Consider the following 23,702-nt stretch of genomic DNA (forward strand, 5'->3'; position numbering starts at 1 on the left):
AATGAGGACAACACAAACTGATGGTCCAAGTATGTCAGATATACTGTATGTATTTAGCTAAATATACCACAATAGTGTTTATACAACAAAGGTGGGCTATGCTTCATGATCAACAACTCTCAACTGTCGTAATGTAGATACTCTTTCGAAATTTTGTTCACTCGATCTGGAATAACTGTCGATTAAATGCCGACTCCACTACATCCCAAGATAATTCTAATCGGTTATCGTTATGGCTGTTTGGATTCCTCCCCAAGCCGTCTTTATTTTAGGCATGTACACAGAGTACAAAACATTAGGACCACCTTCCTAATATTGAGTTGTACCCCCATTTACCCTCTGAATTTGTCAGGACATGGTGTGTAGGGCCCAGCGAGTGTGTAGGGCCCAGCGAGTGTGTAGGGCCCAGTGAGTGTGTAGGGCCCAGTGAGTGAGTAGGGCCCAGTGAGTGTGTAGGGCCCAGTGAGTGTGTAGGGCCCAGCGAGTGTGTAGGGCCCTGTGAGTGTGTAGGGCCCAGCGAGTGTGTAGGGCCCAGTGAGTGTGTAGGGCCCAGTGAGTGTGTAGGGCCCAGTGAGTGTGTAGGGCCCAGTGAGTGTGCATAGAGACAGTGCAAAACTAAAAATATAAGGTCATTAAGGATACAAGGTTAACTTATACAGCCTGTGAAGCGATTTTGTTAGCTATTTATCAGTCTTATTGCTTGGGTATAGAAGCTGTTCAAGAGCCTGTTGGTGTCAGACTTGATAAACCGGTACCGCTTGTCGTGTGAAATCAGAGAGAACAGTCTGACTTGGGTGGTTGGAATCTTTAAAGATTTTCCGGGCCGACCTCTCACACCGCCTGGTATAGATGTCATGGAAGGGACAGGTGTTCCTAATGTTTTGTGCACTCAGTGGTAATACCATTGACAGTTGTTACAAATAACCATCCCACAATAGGGAAGTGGTGGCTCAAAGTTCATGGACCCCCGGACCACCCGACACACCGCCAACAGAACACCCCACCCACTTCAGCCCACTACCTCGGTGTGGTGGAGACACAAATGGCAAATAAACCAATTACACTAACAAACTATAAAAGAACATAAACAAGAAGATTTTAAAATAGAACTACAAAAATAATACTATTTTAATTGTTATATGACTGGAGATTCGGAGCACCTTTCCGTAGTCTATGAAATCAGGCCCATCCCTTGAAGTGTTATTTGGTCCCACTTATCAGTAAAATCTTGAAACCTCCCGCTTTCTTTTGCAATCAATCCTACTAGTGTATAATAGTGTTTGACTGTTATTTTTTAAATAATCCAATACTAACATTTGTTTACTGAGTTTTAAAAATGAAAACCTTACCCATCAGAATCAAGAGATTGTATATCGTGTTGCATCTGTAACTTAAGTGTTACGAACCTCGTCCTCCTCTTCTGAGGAGGACGAGGTTCTCCAGACCATTTCCGGAGACCTTCTCCCTTACCTCACCTCGCTCATCAACTCATCCCTGACCGCTGGCTACGTCCCTTCCGTCTTCAAGAGAGCGAGAGTTGCACCCCTTCTGAAAAAACCTACACTCGATCCCTCCGATGTCAACAATTACAGACCAGTATCCCTTCTTTCTTTTCTCTCCAAAACTCTTGAACGTGCCGTCCTTGGCCAGCTCTCCCGCTATCTCTCTCTGAATGACCTTCTTGATCCAAATCAGTCAGGTTTCAAGACTAGTCATTCAACTGAGACTGCTCTCCTCTGTATCACGGAGGCGCTCCGCACTGCTAAAGCTAACTCTCTCTCCTCTGCTCTCATCCTTCTAGATCTATCGGCTGCCTTCGATACTGTGAACCATCAGATCCTCCTCTCCACCCTCTCCGAGTTGGGCATCTCCGGCGCGGCCCACGCTTGGATTGCGTCCTACCTGACAGGTCGCTCCTACCAGGTGGCGTGGCGAGAATCTGTCTCCTCACCACGCGCTCTCACCACTGGTGTCCCCCAGGGCTCTGTTCTAGGCCCTCTCCTATTCTCGCTATACACCAAGTCACTTGGCTCTGTCATAACCTCACATGGTCTCTCCTATCATTGCTATGCAGACGACACACAATTAATCTTCTCCTTTCCCCCTTCTGATGACCAGGTGGCGAATCGCATCTCTGCATGTCTGGCAGACATATCAGTGTGGATGACGGATCACCACCTCAAGCTGAACCTCGGCAAGACGGAGCTGCTCTTCCTCCCGGGGAAGGACTGCCCGTTCCATGATCTCGCCATCACGGTTGACAACTCCATTGTGTCCTCCTCCCAGAGCGCTAAGAACCTTGGCGTGATCCTGGACAACACCCTGTCGTTCTCAACCAACATCAAGGCGGTGGCCCGTTCCTGTAGGTTCATGCTCTACAACATCCGCAGAGTACGACCCTGCCTCACACAGGAAGCGGCGCAGGTCCTAATCCAGGCACTTGTCATCTCCCGTCTGGACTACTGCAACTCGCTGTTGGCTGGGCTCCCTGCCTGTGCCATTAAACCCCTTCAACTCATCCAGAACGCCGCAGCCCGTCTGGTGTTCAACCTTCCCAAGTTCTCTCACGTCACCCCGCTCCTCTGCTCTCTCCACTGGCTTCCAGTTGAAGCTCGCATCCGCTACAAGACCATGGTGCTTGCCTACGGAGCTGTGAGGGGAACGGCACCTCAGTACCTCCAGGCTCTGATCAGGCCCTACACCCAAACAAGGGCACTGCGTTCATCCACCTCTGGCCTGCTCGCCTCCCTACCACTGAGGAAGTACAGCTCCCGCTCAGCCCAGTCAAAACTGTTCGCTGCTCTGGCCCCCCAATGGTGGAACAAACTCCCTCACGATGCCAGGACAGCGGAGTCAATCACCACCTTCCGGAGACACCTGAAACCCCACCTCTTTAAGGAATACCTAGGATAGGATAAGTAATCCCTCTCACCCCCCCCTTTAAGATTTAGATGCACTATTGTAAAGTGACTGTTCCACTGGATGTCATAAGGTGAATGCACCAATTTGTAAGTCGCTCTGGATAAGAGCGTCTGCTAAATGACTTAAATGTAAATGTAATTTTAAAACATAAGCTGAACACTACGAAATACAAAAACAATAAATGTGAAATGAACGAAACAGTCCCGTGTGGCGACAAACACTGACACGGAATACAAAACACCCACAACCCAAAACTGAAACCCAGGCTACCTAAGTATGATTCTCAATCAGAGACAACTAACGACACCTGCCTCTGATTGAGAACCATACTAGGCCGAACACAGAAACCAAACATAGAAAAACAAACATAGACTGCCCACCCCAGCTCACGCCCTGACCATATAAACAAAGACAAAACAAAGGAACTAAGGTCAGAACGTGACATTAAGTCACCCAATATAACCTTTTGTGGAGATATAATAAAATTATGTAAAACAGAGTAACCACTCTTGTACTTTTGCCCAAAAGTTAGCAAATATGGGACAATACCAGAAAATATGTAGCAAATCCTCCACTTCCACAACCCATTCTTCGATACCTCATATTTGAGACACCAAAAACCTGTTTCCAAGGAATGGGAGTATCACTGCACTTCCCAGAAATAGTGGGATTTGTGTAGGATGGCATCCAATTTGTTGTTTTCCAACTGAAAATGGTACATCTTCAATGATTTGAACTCTAGTTAACCTCTTCAACCTATGGGGGCGCTGTGTCATTATTGGATAAAAAGACGTGCCCGTTTTAAGCGCAATATTTTGTCACGAAAAGACGCTCGACTATGCATGGAATTGACAGCCTTGGAAGGACACAACTCTGACGTCTCCAAAACTGCAAAGATATTATCTGTGCGTGCCCCAGAACTAATGCAATAGGCGAAACCAAGATGAAGTTTCATACAGGAAATGCCCCGGATTCTGAAGGCGCTGTGTTCCAATGTCTCCTTATATGGCTGTGAATGCGCCAGGAATGAGCCTGCGCTTTCTGTCTATTCCCCGAGGTGTCTGCAGCATTGTGACGTGTTTGTAGGCATATCATTGGAAGATTGACCATAAAGAGACTACATTTACCTGGTGTCCCGCCCGGTGTCCTGTGTGCGTAATCTGTTGGTCCATGCGCGTTCCATTTCTTCAGAATTGAAAGTAAACTGCCACGATGGATTTTATCGTCGATAGATATGTGAAAAACACCTTGAGGATTGATTCTAAACATCGTTTGCCATGTTTCTGTCGATATTATGGAGTTAATTTGGAAAAAAGTTCGCGTTTTAATGACTTATTATTATTATTTTTTTCTTACCCAAACGCGATAAACAAAACGGAGCGAGTAGTCGACACAAATAATATTTTTTGTAAAAACGGAACATTTGCTATCTAACAGAGTCTTCTCATTGAAAACATCTGAAGTTCTTCAAAGGCAAATGATTTTATTTGAATGCTTTTATGGTTTTTGTGGAAAATGTTGCATGCTGAATGCTAATGCTAAATGGTACGTTAGCCATCAATACTGTTACACAAATGCTTGTTTTGCAATGGTTGAGAAGCATATTTTGAAAATCTGAGATGACAGTGTTGTTAACAAAAGGCTAAGCTTGAGAGCAAATAGATTAATTTCATTTCATTTGCGATTTTCATGAATAGTTAACGTTGTGTTATGCTAATGAGCTTGCTGATAGATTTACACAATTCTGGATACAGGTTTTTTTTTCATAGCTAAACGTGACGCAGAAAACGGAGCGATTTGTCCTAAACAAATAATCTTTCAGGAAAAACTGAACATTTGCTATCTGAGAGTCTTCTCATTGAAAACAGCTGAAGTTCTTCAAAGGTAAATTATTTTATTTGAATGCTTTTATGGTTTTTGTGGAAAATGTTGCATGCTGAATGCTAATGCTAAATGCTATGCTAAATGCTACGCTAAATGCTACGTTAGCCAACAATATTGTTACACAAATGCTTGTTTTGCAATGGTTGAGAAACATACTTTGAAAATCTGAGATGACAGTGTTGTTAACAAAAGGCTAAGCTTGAGAGCAAATAGATTCATTTCATTTCATTTGCGATTTTCATGAATAGTTAACGTTGCGTTATGGTAATGAGCTTGAGGCTGTAGTCACGATACCGGATCCGGGATGGCTCGACGCAAGAAGTTAACCATCTGTGAGAACAGGATTGGTGTCCCGTCTGCTGGACGGTTGAGCTAACGTAAGCTAATGTGATTAGCATGAGGTTGTAAGAAACAAACAAAAAAATCCCAGGACAAAGACATATCTGATATGGGCAGAAAGCTTAAATTCTTGTTAATCTAATTGCACTGTCCAATTTACAGTAGCTTTTAGAGTGAAATAATACCATGCAATTGTTTGAGGAGAGTGCACAATTATGAACTTGAGAATGGAAAAAAAGGGGCGGATCCTTAAGAGGTTTTAATATGAGGTCTACAAACAAACAGTTTATCTTTTCTTTCCCTTAACTTGTTCTTCCATTCTGTAGGAATTGCTGCCAGTAACTGATTGTTATTATTATTTTAATATATTTGTATATTTGAATTCAACCATATGATTTCGGCTCTGAATTTCTGAATGGCTCTGAATTTCAGTCAGTCTAGGTAAATAATTTTATATGATGGCAAAATTGTACAAAATACTATGTTTTTAAGATGAGATCCACCCAATAGAATGTTCCATTGCTGTTTGATGTATTCATTTTCAAAGAGCATGTGACCATTTCAACTTGTCAACATTCCTTTATCAGCCTGCAAACATTTTATTGCATAGACTCCCATACAACAAAACACATTGATATGATACCGACTCCAAAAGAGTAAGTGTGTATGTTTTTCACACCTTTAAACATACAGTTGAAGTGAGAAGTTTACATACACCTTAGCCAAATACATTTCAACTCAGTTTTTCACAATTCCAGACATTTAATCCGAGTAGAAATTCCTTGTCTTAGTTCAGTTAGGATCGCCACTTTATTTTAAGAATGTGAAATGTCAGAATGATAGTACAGAGAATGATATTTCAGCTTTTATTTCTTTCATTACATTCCCAGTGGGTCAGAAGTTTACATACATTCAATTAGTATTTGGTAGCATTGCCTTTAAATTGTTTAACTTGGGTCAAAGGTTTTGGGTAGCCTTCCACAAGCTTTCCACAATAAGTTGGGTGCATTGTGGCCCATTCCTCCTGACAGAGCTGGTGTAACTGAGTCCGGTTGGTAGGCCTCCTTGCTCGCACACGCTTTTTTTACCAGTTCTTACCAGTACCAGATTTTGTATTTTATTTATCCGTTATTTTACCAGTTAAGTTGACTGAGAACACATTCTCATTTGCAGCAACAACCTGGGGAATGAGGGGAGAGGACGGGATGAATGAGCCAATTGTAAACTGGGGATTATTAGGTGACCGTGATGGTTTGAGGGCCAGATCGGGAATTTAGCCAGGACACCCCGATCTTTAATGACCTCAGAGAGTCATGGATGTGTGATGGCCACTCCAATACATTGACTTTGTTGTCCTTAAACCATTTTGAAACAACTTTGGATGTATGCTTGGGGTCATAGTCCATTTGGAAGACCCATTTGCAACCAAGCTTAAACTTCCTGAATAATGTCTTGAGATGTTGCTTCAATATATCCACATAATTTTCCTCACAAATGATGCCATCTATTTTGTGAAGTGCACCAGTCCCTCCTGCAGCAAAGCACCCCCACAACATGATGCTGCCACCCCCATGCTTCACGGTTGGGATAGGTTTTTCAGCTTGCAAGCCTCCCCCTTTTTCCTCCAAACATAACAATGGTAATTATGGCCAAACAGTTATATTTTTGTTTCATCAGACCAGAGGACATTTCCCCAAAAAGTAAGATCTTTGTCCCCATGTGCAGTTGCAAACCGTAGTCTGGCTTTTTTATGGCGGTTTTGAAGCAGTGGCTTCTTCCTTAGTGGGCAGCCTTTCAGGTTATGTCGATATAGGACTCGTTTTACTGTTGATGTAGATACTTTTGAGTTTGAAGGTAGGCCTTGAAATACATTCACAGGTACACCTCCAATGGACTCAAATGATGTCAATTAGCCTATCAGAAGCTTATAAAGCCATGACATAATTTTCAGGAATTTTCCAAGCTTTTAAAGGCACAGTCAACTTAGTGTATGTAAACTTCTGACCCACTGGAATTGTGATACAGTGAAATAATCTGTCTTTAAACGATTGTTGGAAAAATTACTTGTGTCATGCACAAAGTAGATGTCCTAACCGACTTGCCAAATCTATAGCTTGTTTAACAAGGAATTTGTAGAGTGGTTGAAAAACGAGTTTTAACCTAAGTGTATGTAAACTTCCAACTTCAACTGTACAAAGCTACTCTTTTGGAGTGGGCATCATATCAATGTGTTCATAGGAATGGGGAGACAAAGATAAGACTCTTAAACCTTTGGACAACTGTACAAAGCTACTCTTTTGTAGTGGGCATCATATCAATGTGTTCATAGGAATGGGGAGACAAAGATAAGACTCTTAAACCTTTGCCACCCCAGAGTGGACACATTTTTTCTATTTCTAGAGAGATCTCTATATACAGTATAAATCTCCACACATCTTTATATATGGTTCTGGTACCTTTTCCTCTATTTTTACTTAACATCTTTATATTGACAACTACATATACATACAACACAAGATAAAATCTTACCTGACGTGAAAAAGCTACTTTCTGCAATGAATCCATGGGTTCAGAATCTGAAACAATATCGAAACGAGAAGGTGAGATGGTGAACAGAATTGATCAATGGCAAAGATAGGAGGTCTGCCCTCTTTCTGTCTCTATGCGTACATACTGAGTGAGTTGGGGCTGGCAGAGGCAGACCAGCACACAGGCTCTCCTCCCCTGCGCCTCCTCTTTCTGCACACGTCGGAGAGGTATGAGTCCACCTCTTTCCCCTGAGAGCAGAGTGGTCAATGAAGGGTAATCTCAAATCAATCAATATACACAGACTATACACAGCTTTACGTGTACTGTTGTAAACAGCTACAGCTCTGTTCGACTGTGGCACCATGCAGGACCTAGTAGTAAATGGCAGATACCGTTTGAACAGTGTTCAGGGGTCTGTCTGTCTAGTGTCGGTCTATCTGTATGTCTACTGTATGTCTTACAGTGTCTGAAGAACTCTCCTCCAGGATCTTGACTGTCTTCCTGCCCTGACACCTCTCTCTGCTCCCTGAGGTCACTGCCAGATCAAACCAGTTGGACCACTCTGCAAAACACAACCAGGACAGGTAGAATCCCTTGAGAAACTGATTAGTGTCATTAAATGTTTTACCTTATTGGTATTTGTACTCGTACATGGATATATGATGTATAATACAAATGTGAGGACGAAAACAATATAACTGAGCCTTGTATGTATGGTGTTGCTAATGCTAACCAAACATAAGAGCAATGTTCCCTCTAAACTGTGCCCCCGGGTCTGACGTGCAGAATTCATCTCAGCCCACGCATAGAAGCACAAGATTGAACTCCATTAAACTTTTTAGAGTTTCCCCCCTTACTTTACACTATCAACGTTTTCCCACTCCAGTGACAGGGTTGGCTACAGAAGGAGGTGTGGCCCCACAGCAAGGAGGGTGGTATGCTGCGGTAGGCCTTGGGGGTGTGGCAGGGAATGATGTCAACGTTGCCTCCTTTTCCCATTTATTAACGCTACTAACGTTTCCCTTTACTGTGGGAATTGTGACCTAAGCAATATTAGCCACTTTCAATGCAAAATACAAAACTTAATATGCAATACTTAGTATGCAAAACTAACTATGCAAGAGATTTTGTCATAGGTAAAACACATCAGTGTAAGATTCTATTGTATTGACAGGCATGACTCAGCACGACTCAGACCATACTCTCCACTCCACACAGTGTGGCATAACTAATCAGAGCTGAAGTAGGCCTATATGCAATTATATGCAACTAGACCATTGCCATACATGGATTTATGTAATCCACTTTGAACTGGACTGTATTTACAGCATGAGCGGTCGTGAATAGATGCAATTCTTTTGAGATCAAAGCGAGAGCTGCATGTAGCCATGTGTGCACATTTGTTCATATCCTTTGCTCATTAGTGAGTTATTAGTCCTGTTACAGATCAATTGTAGCCAGCAATAAGGGAGTGATTTCTTCCTACAAGAGCACAAAACGTGCACAGTTCGAGACATCTTTGAAAAGCGAGTCAGGTAAGGAGTTGTTTTGTCTTAAAGGAGCAGTGTTATATTTTGAGACAGGCTTGAATAAGCTAAGTAGCTAATAGGCAGAGGGTAGCATAATTTGTCTGATTCTCTGTAATAATGGTATGGGAATAATAATTAATACAGATACAATTGAAGTCGGAAGTTTACATACACTTAGGTTTGAGTCATTAAAACTTGTTTTTCAACCAATCCATACATTTCTTGTTAACAAACTATAGTTTTGGCAAGTCGGTTAGGACATCTACTTCGTGCATGACACAAGTCATTTTGCCAGCAATTGTTTTCAGACAGATTATGCCAGTATTTCACTGTATCACAATTCCAGTGGGTCAGAAGTTCACATACACTAAGTTGACTGTGCATTCTAACAGCTTGAAAAATTCCAGAAAATTGTATCATGGCTTTAGGAGCTTCTGACAGGCCAATTGACATCGTTTGAGTAAATTGGTGGTGTACCTGTGGATGTATATCAAGGCCTACCTTCAAACTCAGTGCCTTTTTGCTTGACATCATAGGAAGAAAAAAATCAAGTATCAAGTATAAAGTATAAACACGCAGCCGTCATACCGCTCAGGAAGGAGATGCGTTCTGTCTCCTAGAGATGAATGGACTTTGGTGCGAAAAGTGAAAATCAATCCCAGAACAACAGCAAAAGGACCTTGTGAAAATACTGGATGAAGCAGGTACAAAATTATCTATATCCACAGTAAAACAAGTCCTTTATCAACATAACCTGAAAGGCCGCTCAGCAAAGAAGAAGCCACTGCTCCAGAACCGCCATACAAAAGCCAGACTACGGTTTGCAACTGCACATGGGGACAAAGATCATACTTTTTGGAGAAATGTCCTCTGGTCTGATGAAACAAAAATAGAACTGTTTGGCTATAATTACCATTGTTATGATTGGAGGAAAAAGGGGGAGGCTTGCAAGCTGAAGAACACCATCCCAACCGTGAAGCACGGGAGTGGTAGCATCATGTTGTGGGGGTGCTTTGCTGCAGGAGGGACGGGTGTACTTCACAAAATAGATGGCATCATGAGGAAGGAAAATTATGTGGATACATTGAAGCAATATCTCAAGACATCAGTTAAAGCTTGGTCGCAAATGGGTCTTCCAAATGACCCCAAGCATACTTCTAAAGTTGTGGCAAAATAGCTTAAGGACAACAAAGTCAATGTATTGGAGAGGCCATCACAAAGCCCTGACCTCAATCTTATAGAAGATTTGTGGGCAGAACTGAAAAGGTGTGTGTGAGCAAGGAGGCCTATAAACCTGACTCAGTTACACCAGCTCTGTCAGGAGGAATGGGCCAAAATTCACCCAACTTATTGTGGGAAGCTTGTGGAAGGCTACCCGAAACGTTTGACCCAAGTTAAAGAATTTAAAAGCAATGCTGCCAAATACTAATTGAGTGTATGTAAACTTCTGACCCACTGGGAATGTGATGAAGGAAATAAAAGCTGAAATAAATCATTCTCTGTACTATTATTCTGACATTTCACAATATTAAAATAAAGTGGTGATCCTAACTGACCTAAAACAGGAAATTTTTACCAGGATTAAATCTCAGGAATTGTGAAAAACTGAGTTTAAATATATTTGGCTAAGTTGTATGTAAACTTCAACTGTATATATATTTTTTTGTAAAGTTGTTTCTTGCATCAAACAACACAACATTTTCAGTCACCTCCTTGTCTGAAGGACAAGTGGATAAACAGGTTAATGTCAAGCCCTGCATGTTTTTTTTCTAATGTCTACTGCAATGTCAGCCTACACTGAGCACACATTTGCTGCAACTGTTGGCTGAACGATAGAACAGCTATTTCCATGTTTAAATTTTATGGGATGCATTTTCTCTATTGTTTTTGATGGTAGGCCACTCTGGTAGGCCTACATTATGATCAAATAGTCACTGTAGTCTGAATGTGTAACTTAAAGCGGGTACAGCATCAGTGTTCACAGTAAACGCATGCGGAAGTTGCACAACATTTTCAGTGCTCAGCAGACATGAAATTTGCTCAGGGCCAAAACATTTTTAGAGAACATGGCATAAGACGGTGGTAGAGTACCTCTGCTTTTACTGCAGCCAAGGGGTATGTCAGCTGTGAATCTTCCCCCCTCCGACAGGCAATCGAGGGCAGGGAAGGAGGCTCGTAGCTGGCTCAGGGGGACACCAGAGAGAGCCATGTTCTCCATGCTAGAGGAGAGAGAGCGGCTGTGACTGTAGGGCCGGTCCCTGGACAGACCCGCCCACCGGTGAGGACGCTTCCTGCCCCACTGGCCCCGTCTGTAGTGAACTGCCCCAGGGTCGTCGTCCTTACAGAAGGCGGGGTTCACCAAACCCCTGGCCCCACAGCCTCTCTCATCCTGGGTGTCCGACAACAGGAAGGCATGACTAGAGGCCCTGGACACATTCACATCAAAGGACTTCCCAAACTCATCCCCTTCCTTTTCCATGGACATCTCAGGGTCACAGCAGACCCTGGGTTTGCTGTGGGGGCGTTCCAGAGAACTGTCTATAGCCAAGGCCGAAGGGTACGGAGGAGAGCCACAGCGGGAAGGCACACACGACTCACTAGCCCCCTGCCCTCCATGGTCGCCGCCCCCCCAGGCCCCAGTGTGCCACTCCAGTGACGGGCGTTGGCTGCGGGAGGAGGTGTGGCCCCACAGCAGGGAGGGTGGTGTGCTGCGGTAGGCCCTAGGGGTGTGGCAGGGCATGATGTCAACACTGCCTCCACCTCCGTGGGGGAGGGTCCAGCTGTGGGGGACATGGTGACGGGAGGGGGTGATTGGCCGGCAGTGGCCTAGGTGGGCCTCCTCCTGCTGCAGGCTATCGGAGGCTGATAGGAGGGTGAGAGTGTCCACGGCCAGGGCGGACAGGTCCTGCAGCTGACCCAGCTGGCTGTCCAACACCTGCAGGGTATCCTGGATGAAGTGGACCCTGTCCGACACCTCGCGCATTACCACACCCATCTCCTCAGCCCTGTCAGGTAAAGGACATAGACAGATATTCAGGTGAATCACAAAGAAAAAGTCTCAATGGCTATTGTGACACTCTTTCTAAGTCCCAGTCTCACCTTTCTGCAGTGGCTCGTACCCTGTTTATCTGGCTGCAGAGAACATCTTGGTTTTTCTTGTGGAAATACGACACCAAACACCTCTCCTCAAACTCATGCAGCCTCTTCAGCTCCTCTTGGCCCAGGTAAAGCTCTGACAGAAGGAGAAAGAGATTACATTTTTCCAACACACAATCTACTGTAGCATTTTTCCACCACATTGAAATGCTGTGAATCAATACTGTCATAGAAACACAGTGTAGTAGGCTAAAGCTAAATCATACTTTTAATGGTGTTTCATCAAGAAATAAACGCATCCACACCCACGCCCACACACACACTCACTCACTAAGCCCACAGGAGTCCGTCTCCTGCTCGGACAAGCCTCTGTGTTTCTGGTAAATGGCAGTCACACACAGGGTCATGTGACTCAGGATGATGAGGGGCGGGGGCAGCCACGGCTTCTCCTGATAGGTCATGATATAACGGTAGCGGTTGTACTTCCACAGCTTATTGGATATGGACTTCATGTCAAAGTAGACATTGCTGTCAAAAAGGATCCATAAGAAACAGTACAGCACTCAGAGAAGCTGCAAAAACCCATTTGTACATTAAGCATAAAACATAAAGACACAATCAGGCAGATTGATAGAGAATCCCTACTTGAAGAAGGCAATGAGGATGTTGACCATGATGATGTACTGGAAGAAGAGGTAGACGGCCTGGAGGAAGGGGGTGAGGAAGGCACCGGGGACACACGGCGTGCCACCTGCACAGGCTGCCACAAACACACAAAAGATGTCTCAAATAACACCCTATTCCCATAGACTGTTGCCCATGCAGGAGTCTACCTACACAGCTCTGGTGTTGCAAGCAGTGCCAACCAATTTAGCCACTACTGTGACTGGTCACTGGTTACTCACTGTCTATTTCACCTGCGTACACTTCTCCAAACATCATCCAGTACGGCTGGTTGACTACATCTCTGAGCAGGCTCCATGACAGAGCTTCGTCTGGAGACAAGATGGCCTTCCTGGACACGCCGAAACTCAGCAGCACAATCGCCATCATCACCACAATGTAGAACATGTTACTAGTCTGAGCAGATGGGTAGAGAACACAGAAAATAAAAATATGACCCATTTTGTTTGTATAACTTAAGATATGTGCTGTATGGTCAGTCAGTGTTCTATCCCAGCACTAGGGGGCACACAATGGTGCACATTTTTGCTCCAACCCAGCACTAACAAACCTGAATCAACTTATCAAAATGTGCATCACTTTTGACCAGGGCCCATTGCATGCCATGTCATACTCACTCTAGGTGTTAGCCCAAGGAAGGAAAGGCACATGGCTTTACTCACCATCTTGGTGATCATGGTGAGGTAGGCCCCGGCATGCTGGTTGACGGCCAGCAGGTCCAGCACCCGAACATACCAGAAGATGATGTCCAGGCAGTAGGTGATCCGCCCGGCAGTCCGGTAGGACCCGCTGTCCCAGCGTAGCCCCAGCCCCACCAGGAAGAGGACGATGGCCAGGAAGTCAGTCACATTCCAGTACTCTCCAAACCACACCTTCAGTTTTTGACTGGGTTTCCTCGGCACTGACATGAACACCTAATAAGTAGTCACAACCCACACCTCAGTATTATTTAAATGAGTTAACCATTTAAAATATACATATACAGCCAGTATATATACATTTAGTTTCATTCAGTGCCATTGGTGAAGAAAGCACTGTTGTTAGTGTTTGTTACTAGCCTAGTACTGTATTAACAGATGATAGCCTGATTGCTGGCTATTTTGCACAACACAGTAACAATATTATGTCGATCTCCATGTAGTATAGCTGTACGTCGTGTCAGAGACAGCTACAGTGCCTTGCGAAAGTATTCGGCCCCCTTGAACTTTGCGACCTTTTGCCACATTTCAGGCTTCAAACATAAAGGTATAAAACTGTACTTTTTTGTGAAGAATCAACAACAAGTGGGACACAATCATGAAGTGGAACGACATTTATTGGATATTTCAAACTTTTTTAACAAATCAAAAACTGAAAAATTGGGCGTGCAAAATTATTCAGCCCCTTTACTTTCAGTGCAGCAAACTCTCTCCAGAAGTTCAGTGAGGATCTCTGAATGATCCAATGTTGACCTAAATGACTAATGATGATAAATACAATCCACCTGTGTGTAATCAAGTCTCCGTATAAATGCACCTGCACTGTGATATTCTCAGAGGTCCGTTAAAAGCGCAGAGAGCATCATGAAGAACAAGGAACACACCAGGCAGGTCCGAGATACTGTTGTGAAGAAGTTTAAAGCCAGATTTGGATACAAAAAGATTTCCCAAGCTTTAAACATCCCAAGGAGCACTCTGCAAGCGATAATATTGAAATGGAAGGAGTATCAGACCACTGCAAATCTACCAAGAACTGTCCGTCCTTCTAAACTTTCAGCTCATACAAGGAGAAGACTGATCAGAGATGCAGCCAAGAGGCCCATGATCACTTTGGATGAACTGCAGAGATCTACAGCTGAGGTGGGAGACTCTGTCCATAGGACAACAATCAGTCGTATATTGCACAAATCTGGCCTTTATGGAAGAGTGGCAAGAAGAAAGCCATTTCATAAAGATATCCATAAAAAGTGTCGTTTAAGGTTTGCCACAAGCCACCTGGGAGACACACCAAACATGTGGAAGAAGGTGCTATGGTCAGATGAAACCAAAATTGAACATTTTGGCAACAATGCAAAACGTTATGTTTGGCGTAAAAGCAACACCCTGAACACACCATTCCCACTGTCAAACATGGTGGTGGCAGCATCATGGTTTGGGCCTGCTTTTCTTCTGCAGGGACAGGGAAGATGGTTAAAATTGATGGGAAGATGGATGGAGCCAAATACAGGATCATTCTGGAAGAAAACCTGATGGAGTCTGCAAAAGACCTGAGACTGGGACGGAGATTTGTCTTCCAACAAGACAATGATCCAAAACATAAAGCAAAATCTACAATGGAATGGTTCAAAAATAAACATATCCAGGTGTTAGAATGGCCAAGTCAAAGTCCAGACCTGAATCCAATCGAGAATCTGTGGAAAGAACTGAAAACTGCTGTTCACAAATGCTCTCCATCCAACCTCACTGAGGTCGAGCTGTTTTGCAAGGAGGTTTTGGAAAAAATGTCAGTCTCTCGATGTGCAAAACTGATAGAGACATACCCCAAGCGACTTACAGCTGTAATCGCAGCAAAAGGTGGCGCTACAAAGTATTAACTTAAGGGGGCTGAATCATTTTGCACGCTCAATTTTTCAGTTTTTGAGTTGTTAAAAAAGTTTGAAATATCCAATAAATCTTGTTCCACTTCATGATTGTGTCCCACTTGTTGTTGATTCTTCACAAAAAAATACAGTTTTATATCTTTATGTTTGAAGCCTGAAATGTGGCAAAAAGTCGCAAAGTTCAAGGGGGCCGAATACTTTCGCAAGGCACTGTATGATGATCAAAGTATTTCAGTAAAATTAGGCTACTGTGAACATGTTTGTGAGTTGCCTACAGGGTGTCTCCCATGGCAACCTCTAGCATCATGTAATGCCATAAAACATACTGTATAAATAATAGAATTAGGAATTAGAACACTAATTAACTAAGTAATTGTATATGATCTCTATGGTATGAATAATGGCTGGCAGTGTGATTGGTTATTATTGTGATTATCACATGCTTGATGGTAAGTTGAAGTATAATATGAAAGCCACAGTCCTTGTCTTTTTGGAAAACTCGATCCCAGCACCCCTCCATAAAAGCCATAAATCATGCGCTATGGTGATTTTCATCAAATATGCATTGTAGGTCAATACACAAAGTGCAAACATTTAGTATGCATGGAAAGGGTACAAATGATGGTCATTGGGGTGCTGGGCCAGTAACCAAAAGGTTGCTAGATCGAATCCCCAAGCTGACAAAGGTATAAATCTGTCGTTCTGCCCCCGAACAAGGCAGTTAACCCACTGTTCCTAGGCCATCATTGTAAATTAGAATTTGTTCTTAACTGACTTGAATAGTTGAAAGTTACATTAAAAAATTATTATAATAATTGGAAAGCAATGAAATTCCTTCTCCATCCACATTAGCTTATATGCATCCTCCACATGTGACATTTATCTCGCTCATTGTTTACAATATGAAAATACGTTTGAAGTTTCCTCACTTCTCTGGGTCTTATTCTTGAAAATCCGTTCTGCCATTTTTTGGCATAATGACTCACTACCCAAACCAGACACAACTGGTTTCTAGCGGCAAAGAGAAATTGTGATCTCCTACTGCTATCTATCTGGGGGGGGGGGACTGGTCCAACTTAAGGTGTCAGAAAAGAAAATGCACCTACCTCCCCTATTTTAAAAATACTTTCACATGACCCTGAACAACATCCCTCTCATAGAGTTAACTCAAAATAATGTTTAAGACCACAAATAACAATAACTGACACTTCTTTTGTGGCAGTCGATACCACGCAGGGCTACAGGCCAGAAGGTTGCTGGTTCACCGACCACCACAGACGAGCTCACTCTCCATGCCTGTTATATTACTTCATGATCAGAGGTGGTTGCAGACAATGATCAGCTAGGGGAATCGGATTTCAACATATTGATTCCATGTTTATAATTTTTGAAAAAATACACAACACATTTTTCACCAACAGGTTTCTGTGCCAATGCAACACACAACCAATAAAAAGAACATGGACTTCGGCACTTCATTATCATTATACCTTCGGCCGACCCATTATTGAAGGTTTGGTCTCTGAATATCTCTTAACTTTTTAAAGTTTTGCAACAGATGTCTTTTTCCATTCATCAAATTGCTGCTGCACAGTTTGGACTGATTGATTTTTATTTGTCAGCAAAAAAACACATACAGTTAAGGTCGGAAGTTTAGCCAAATACATTTAACCTGTTGATCCTACCCCCTACTTTTTCGAACATTCTGTTAAAAATCGCGCAACATTTCAGGGCCCTGCTACCCATGCCAGGAATATAGTATATGCATATGATTAGTATGTGTGGATAGAAAACACTCAGACGTTTCTAAAACTGGTTAAATCACGGCTGTGACTATAACAGAACGTGCGTTTCATCGAAAAGTGCAGGAAAATCTGATCACTGAAAATTTGAAAATATATCAATGCGCCACTTGAATGTATTGTTGAATGGGAACCACATTACCTGGAGCCGAGATTGCAATTCCTACAGCTTCCACATGATGTCACCAGTCTTGACAATTGCCTAGGCTTTGTTTCTTGGTCAAAGGAAGAAGAGACAGCCCATTTCTTCCGGTCTCCGACCGGATATTTTGGTTGAGATTTATCCGGACATTATTTCAAGACGGAGAGCTATAGAATATACATCGCCTCGTGATCAATTATTAACGTTTACTCATACCTAAAGTTGCATTATAAAAGTATTTCGAAGTGTTTTGTGAAAGTTTATCGTCAACTTTTTTAATTTAAAAAAATGACTTTGCGTTATAAAACGCAGTTTTTTTCCTTGATCACACAGTCTTCATAGATCGATATCTAGACTATATATGGTATATATGGACCAATTTAATCGGAAAAAAAGACCCAATAGTGATGTTTATGAGACATCTAGGAGTGCCAACAAAGAAGATCGTCAAAGGTAATGAATGTTTTATATTTTATTTCTACGCTAAATATTTTGTTTACGTCCCCTGCGGGTTTTTAGGGGTGTTGCATGCTATCAGATAATAGCTTCTCATGCTTTCGCCGAAAAGCATTTAAAAAATCTGACTTGTTGGCTGGATTCAAACGAGTGCAGCTTTAATTCAGTACCCTGCATGTGTGTTTTAATGCACGTTTTTAATGCACGTAATGCACATTCCCTGTTTTAGGTCAGTTAGGATCACCACTTTATTTTAAGAATGTGAAATGTCAGAATAATACTAGAGAGAATTATTTATTTCAGCTTTTATTTATTTCATCACATTCCCAGTGGGTCAGAAGTTAACATACACTCAGTTAGTATTTGGTAGCATTGCCTTGCAATTGTTTGTCAAACGTTTCAGGAAGCTTTTCCTAAAGCTTCCCACAATAAGTTGGGTGAATTTTGGCCCATTCCTCCTGACAGAGCTGGTGTAACTGAGTCAGGTTTGTAGGGCTCCTTGCTCGCACACGCTTTTTCAGTTCTGCCCACAGATTTGACAGGATTGAGGTCAGGGCTGTGTGATGGCCACTCCAATACCCTGACTTTGTTGTCCTTAGGCCATTTTGCCACAACTTTGGAAGTATGCTTGTGGTCATTGTCCATTTGGAAGACCCATTTGTGAGCAAGCTTTAACTTCCTGACTGATGTCTTGAGATGTTGCTTCAATATATCCACATAATATTCTTACCTCATGATGCCATCTATTTGGTGAAGGTGCACCAGTCCCTCCTGCAGCAAAGCACCCCCACAACATGATGCTGCCACCCACGTTCTTCACGGTTGTGATGGTGTTCTTCAGCTTGCAAGCCCCTTTTTCCTCCAAACATAACGATGGTCATTATGGCCATACAGATCTATTTTTGTTTCATCAGACCAGACCAAAAACTAAGATCTTTGTCCCCATGTGCAGTTGCAAACCGTAGTCTTGCTTTTTAATGGCGGTTTTGGAGCAGTCCCTTCTTCTTTGCTGAGCGGCCTTTCAGGTTATGTCGATAAAGGACTCATTTTACTGTGGATATAGATACTTTTGTACCTGCTTCCTCCAGCCTCTGGTCAATAACAAAAGTTAGTGTTGCCCAGCAACAGCCCCAAAACTTCACTGCTCTAGAGGAGATCTGCATGGAGGAATGGGCCAAAATACCAGCAACAGTGTGTGAAAACCTTGTCAAGACTTACAGAAAACGTTTGACCTCTGTCATTGCCAACAAAGGGTATATAACAAACTTTGTTATTGACCAAATACTTATTTTCCACCATAATTTGCAAATAAATTCATAAAAAATCCTACAATGTGATTTTCTGGATTTTTTGTCTCATTTTGTCTGTCATAGTTGAAGTGTACCTATGATGAAAATTACAGGCCTCTCTCATATTTTTAAGTGGGAGAACTTGCACAATTGGTGGCTGACTGTATGTGTATGTGTATATATATATATATATATATTCTTCCACCCGTGGGGTTAATAAGGCTTAGCATAGCACCTGCCCTTGACCCTGTTGGTGCTGCCACCTGGGAATGGAGCGTGGAAGTGTAACCTGGGAGTGTGTTGCCTAACTGTGTGCTAACAATTAAACTACACTCATAACAACACTCACCTCTCTTGTTTTCTCCACAGCAGTGGATATAATATACGCAATGACCAGCCACTCCTGAGTGCTGGGCCGGTCCTCCATCTTTACCAAAACAGTGTAGGAGAACAGCATGAGAAAGGCCAGGTAGGACATCTAGACCACACACAGTGAAACAGCATCAGACACATGGACAAGAGTGAGAACAATGAAGAAGGGATCTAGTCTAATCCCAGTCAATCGTTTCAGACTGGGTAATATTTTCAACAAAGAAGGTCCCTCTTTATATAATATGCATGTCCTGAGGCTTAGAAGAGTATTATGAGTGCATGCTGCTAGCTCACCGTGTGGAACCAGAACTTGACGACAGGAGCGGTGTAGAAATCGTACAGCCTCGTGGTCCAGAAGAAACACTGGGTGGTAACAGGTGTGATTGTGTCAGCTTCGGGGGCTGAGCAACTCTCCCACCACGCTGATCCTTTCTCCGCATCGTGGCCATCCTTCAGAGAGCCAAGACATCAGGGTCATGTTCATTAGAGCACCCAACAGAAAAAGCTTTGCAACGGAAATCAATAATGAGCAAAATCCCTCCCTGTTTCAGTCCATTTTCTACTATTTGGTTCCTAATAAATACGACCCTGGTATCAACATTAGCATCAAACTGAGATTAGAACGACCATGACAGACAGGAACAGGAAGGACTGACATTCTGGGAGACTGGTGTATGGTGTACATTTTGGAACCTTAACTACCGTATGCCCCCCCTCCTGGGCTGCCTCTGGTCTTCCCGTGTCCCAACCAAACTGCAAAGCCTCCTGGGACTGGGGGACATGGGACATCTCTGCCTGGCTCTTAAACTCCAATAGCAGGATGGCAGGGGGCATGAGGATGCTCAGGATGATCTAACACACACCCAGGGAATAAGATTCAGACACATAAACACAAGTCTAATCTGAGGGGTAACTGCTGGAACAGCATAACATCGGCTGACATTAATAGACTACAAATTAACTTCAACTACTGGTTATTCATGCTGTCAATCAATCTTAGCATGGAAAAACACTCAGGTGCACTGGCTCTGCATTTCAGAATCTTTAAACACTCAAACTGGTGGGACTTGGGCCCGATACAGCCTATGTTTTAATGCGATCCGCGGTTGTCTTAGTAAGTTCTCTTAGAAGTAAGTTGTCTTAGTAAGTCGCCTTAGTAAGTTGTCTGAGTAGTAAGTAGCCTTAGTAAGTCGTCTTAGTAAGTAGCCTTAGTAAGTTGTCTTAGTAAGTCACCTTAGTAAGTCACCTTGGTAAGTCGCCTTAGTAAGTTGTCTTAGTAGTAAGTCGCCTTAGTAAGTCGTCTTAGTAAGTGGTCTTAGTAAGTGACCTTGGTAAGTCGCCTTGGTAAGTTGTCTTAGTAGTATGATGCCTTAGTAAGTCGCCTTAGTAAGTCGTCTTCGTAAGTCGTCTTCGTAAGTCCTCTTGGTAAGTCGTCTTGATAAGCCGTCTTGGTAAGTCGTCTTGGTAAGTTGTCTTGGTAAGTCGTCTTAGTAAGTCATCTTAGAAGTAAGTAGTCTTAGAAGTAAGTTGTCTTAGAAGTAAGTCGCCTTAGTAAGTTATCTTAGAAGTAAGTCGCCCTAGTAAGTCGTCTTAGAAGTAAGTTGTCTTAGTAAGTTATCTTAGAAGTAAGTCGCCTTGGTAAGTTGTCTTAGTAAGTTGTCTTAGTAAATTGTCTTGGTAAGTTGTCTTAGAAGTAAGTGGCCTTAGTAAGTTGTTTTAGAAGTAAGTTGTCTTTGAAGTAAGTTGTCTTTGAAGTAAGTTGTCTTTGAAGCAAGTTGTCTTAGTCGCCTTAGAAAGTCGCCTTAGAAAGTAGTCTTAGAAAGTCGTCTTAGAAAGTCGTCTTAGAACGTCGTCTTAGAACGTCGTCTTGGTAAGTTATCTTCGAAGTAAGTCGCCTTAGAAGTAAATCGCCTTAGAAGTAAGTCGCCTTAGAAGTAAGTTGTCTTATAAGTAAGTTGTCTTAGAAAGAAATTGTCTTGGAAGTAAGTCGTCTTAGTAAGTCGTCTTAGAAGTAAGTTGTCTTAGTAAGTTGTCTTAGTAAGTTGTCTTGGTAAGTTGTCTTGGAAGTAAGTTGCCTTGGAAGTAAGTTGTCTTAGTACGTTGTCTTGGTAAGTTGTCTTAGTAAGTTGACTTAGTAAGTTGTCTTGGTAAGTTGTCTTGAAGTAAGTTGTCTTAGTAAGTTGCCTTAGTACGTTGTCTTGGTAAGTTGTCTTAGAAGTAAGTTGTCTTAGTAAGTTGTCTTAGAAGTAAGTTGTCTTAGTACGTTGTCTTGGTAAGTTGTCTTAGAAGTAAGTTGTCTTAGTAAGTGTGGCACACAGATTTAGACGGAAAGGCAATACAGGGTTGCTCTCCGGATCTCTGTGAAGACAATTTTCCCCCTGAGGCAAAAGGACTTTGAGAGCCTGACCTTAAACCAGGAGTTCTTCCTCATGTTGAGGCGGCCGGTCCACAGGTCGGTGAGCAGCATCTGGGTGCAGGAGTGGGAGACGAAGGGGCGGAGCCGGGAGGACACAGCCATCTGCAGACAGGTGAAGTGGCTCCAGGCCTCCATCTCCGAAGTCAGCAGTTTCATGGCCATGCGCTCGTTCTGTCTGAAGGCACGGTCCAGCACGTCCACCGCCAGCTGACCAAAGTCCCTACAGCCATCCATACCACAACACACCAACATTGAGAAACACCGACCGGAAAACATACACTCAAAAACATAGTAATATACACACACAACAAGTTCACTCTGCTGAAACAACATACACAAAATCCCAGAGGCACACAGAGAGTTTGGGACTGTAAGGTTCGATCTGCATTAAAAAAATATACATATATATATTTATGTATTGACATAGCCTTGTTCTGTTCAATGTTCTCTACCTATACAGTAATCTAAATACTCCAATTCATGTTGTTAAGCTCAAAAATATACAAGATAAAAAAATCCCTTCCACCATTCAAATCAATGAGTCTTCAGAACATTAAAGCCAATTATCTCAGAATCTTTTTGTAGATAGAATATTATAGTCCCAAACTCTCGACACTACTACTACACAACACGTTTGATGTTTACGAGGAAACACTGACATAGAGTAGGTTTTGAGCTGCTCCCCCGTGGTGTCATCCATGTTGCTCTGCCGAAACTCGTAGGCCATGGCACGGTACAGTTTACAGGCCACTGTAGCCCGGGCCATGGCCTCCTCCCCGTGCTGCCACAGGAACAGCGCCATCTGCTGCCGCCTCTGCAGCACAGCCCACACAAACAGGTCATTGAAGTTATAAACAAACAATGGAGAGTCACCCAGCTCGGAGCTCTGCTGCTGGGCCACCTTCAGGTCCCTGAGCACCATAGATCTTTCCTGTAGAGATAGAGGAGAGAGAGGAGAAGCAGCCAGCCAATTAGAACACTAATGTACAGGGGGTATTTGTAGCCACAGAATATACAGTACTAGCTATCAAAAGCCTGTGTGTTTGTGTTTCAGTGTGGAAGTGGAGACAAGTGTCTTTAAAAGATCTCTCATTTGTAAGACATGTTAGTTCTGTCACAGATTTGTTTTGGCTGGTCCCATATCTTTCACAGACCTTGCGTTTATAGGGCTGAGCAGTGCGGAAGAAGGGTGGCCTTGATGGACTACTGTTTGGGCTTTGGTGCGGGTGAAGGGTGCAGTCTGCCCTCCTCTTTTTGTAAAGGGGTCCTGAACTATCCTGTCTAGTCTCCTGGAAATTATGGTCACTTAAATCAGTGCAGAGTACACAAAGGCGTATTTAACAAGGTCAAATGTCTAAACAAAAACAAGACAACAACTCAAAAGAGAAAAACTGCTATATTAATGGTAACAGTTTGACAGAAATGCTTGAGGGCCCAAAGGTGATATCTTGCTCTGACTGTATACAGAAATCTCACATGGGCTGCGTTTCAGACAACTTTGCAGTCGTGGTCTAGGTATCATCCAATGGCTGCATTCCATCTCATTGACTATGTAGTCAAGCTTCATATTGCTATATCATATGATGCGGTCAGCTGATAGGCCTACAATATGTTAAACACCTACCCAAGCGCTGTGAGATTTAGCAGGCAACTGCAAAATAGTC

At 42.9% G+C, this 23,702-nt stretch overlaps 1 protein-coding gene across 2 annotated transcripts in view; it reads right to left on the reverse strand.

Moving 5' to 3' along the window:
• Positions 1-23,702, reverse strand: part of LOC124034521 (transient receptor potential cation channel subfamily M member 6-like) — a 35,029-nt gene that overhangs the window by 9,317 nt on the left and 2,010 nt on the right. For both annotated transcript variants that reach the window (XM_046347831.1, XM_046347832.1), the window contains 15 exons: positions 23,193-23,327; positions 22,698-22,969; positions 22,030-22,258; positions 20,325-20,474; positions 19,917-20,072; positions 19,600-19,728; positions 13,646-13,897; positions 13,205-13,379; positions 12,945-13,059; positions 12,631-12,827; positions 12,303-12,435; positions 11,295-12,208; positions 8,136-8,236; positions 7,820-7,922; positions 7,675-7,721 (listed from right to left, as the gene is read on the reverse strand). In XM_046347831.1, coding sequence (XP_046203787.1) covers positions 7,675-7,721; positions 7,820-7,922; positions 8,136-8,236; positions 11,295-12,208; positions 12,303-12,435; positions 12,631-12,827; positions 12,945-13,059; positions 13,205-13,379; positions 13,646-13,897; positions 19,600-19,728; positions 19,917-20,072; positions 20,325-20,474; positions 22,030-22,258; positions 22,698-22,969; positions 23,193-23,327 — 3,108 coding nt within the window. The remainder of the gene's footprint in view (positions 1-7,674; positions 7,722-7,819; positions 7,923-8,135; positions 8,237-11,294; positions 12,209-12,302; positions 12,436-12,630; positions 12,828-12,944; positions 13,060-13,204; positions 13,380-13,645; positions 13,898-19,599; positions 19,729-19,916; positions 20,073-20,324; positions 20,475-22,029; positions 22,259-22,697; positions 22,970-23,192; positions 23,328-23,702) is intronic.

The sequence above is a fragment of the Oncorhynchus gorbuscha genome, linkage group LG04 (assembly GCF_021184085.1).
Source record: "Oncorhynchus gorbuscha isolate QuinsamMale2020 ecotype Even-year linkage group LG04, OgorEven_v1.0, whole genome shotgun sequence".
Taxonomy (NCBI): Eukaryota; Metazoa; Chordata; class Actinopteri; order Salmoniformes; family Salmonidae; genus Oncorhynchus; species Oncorhynchus gorbuscha.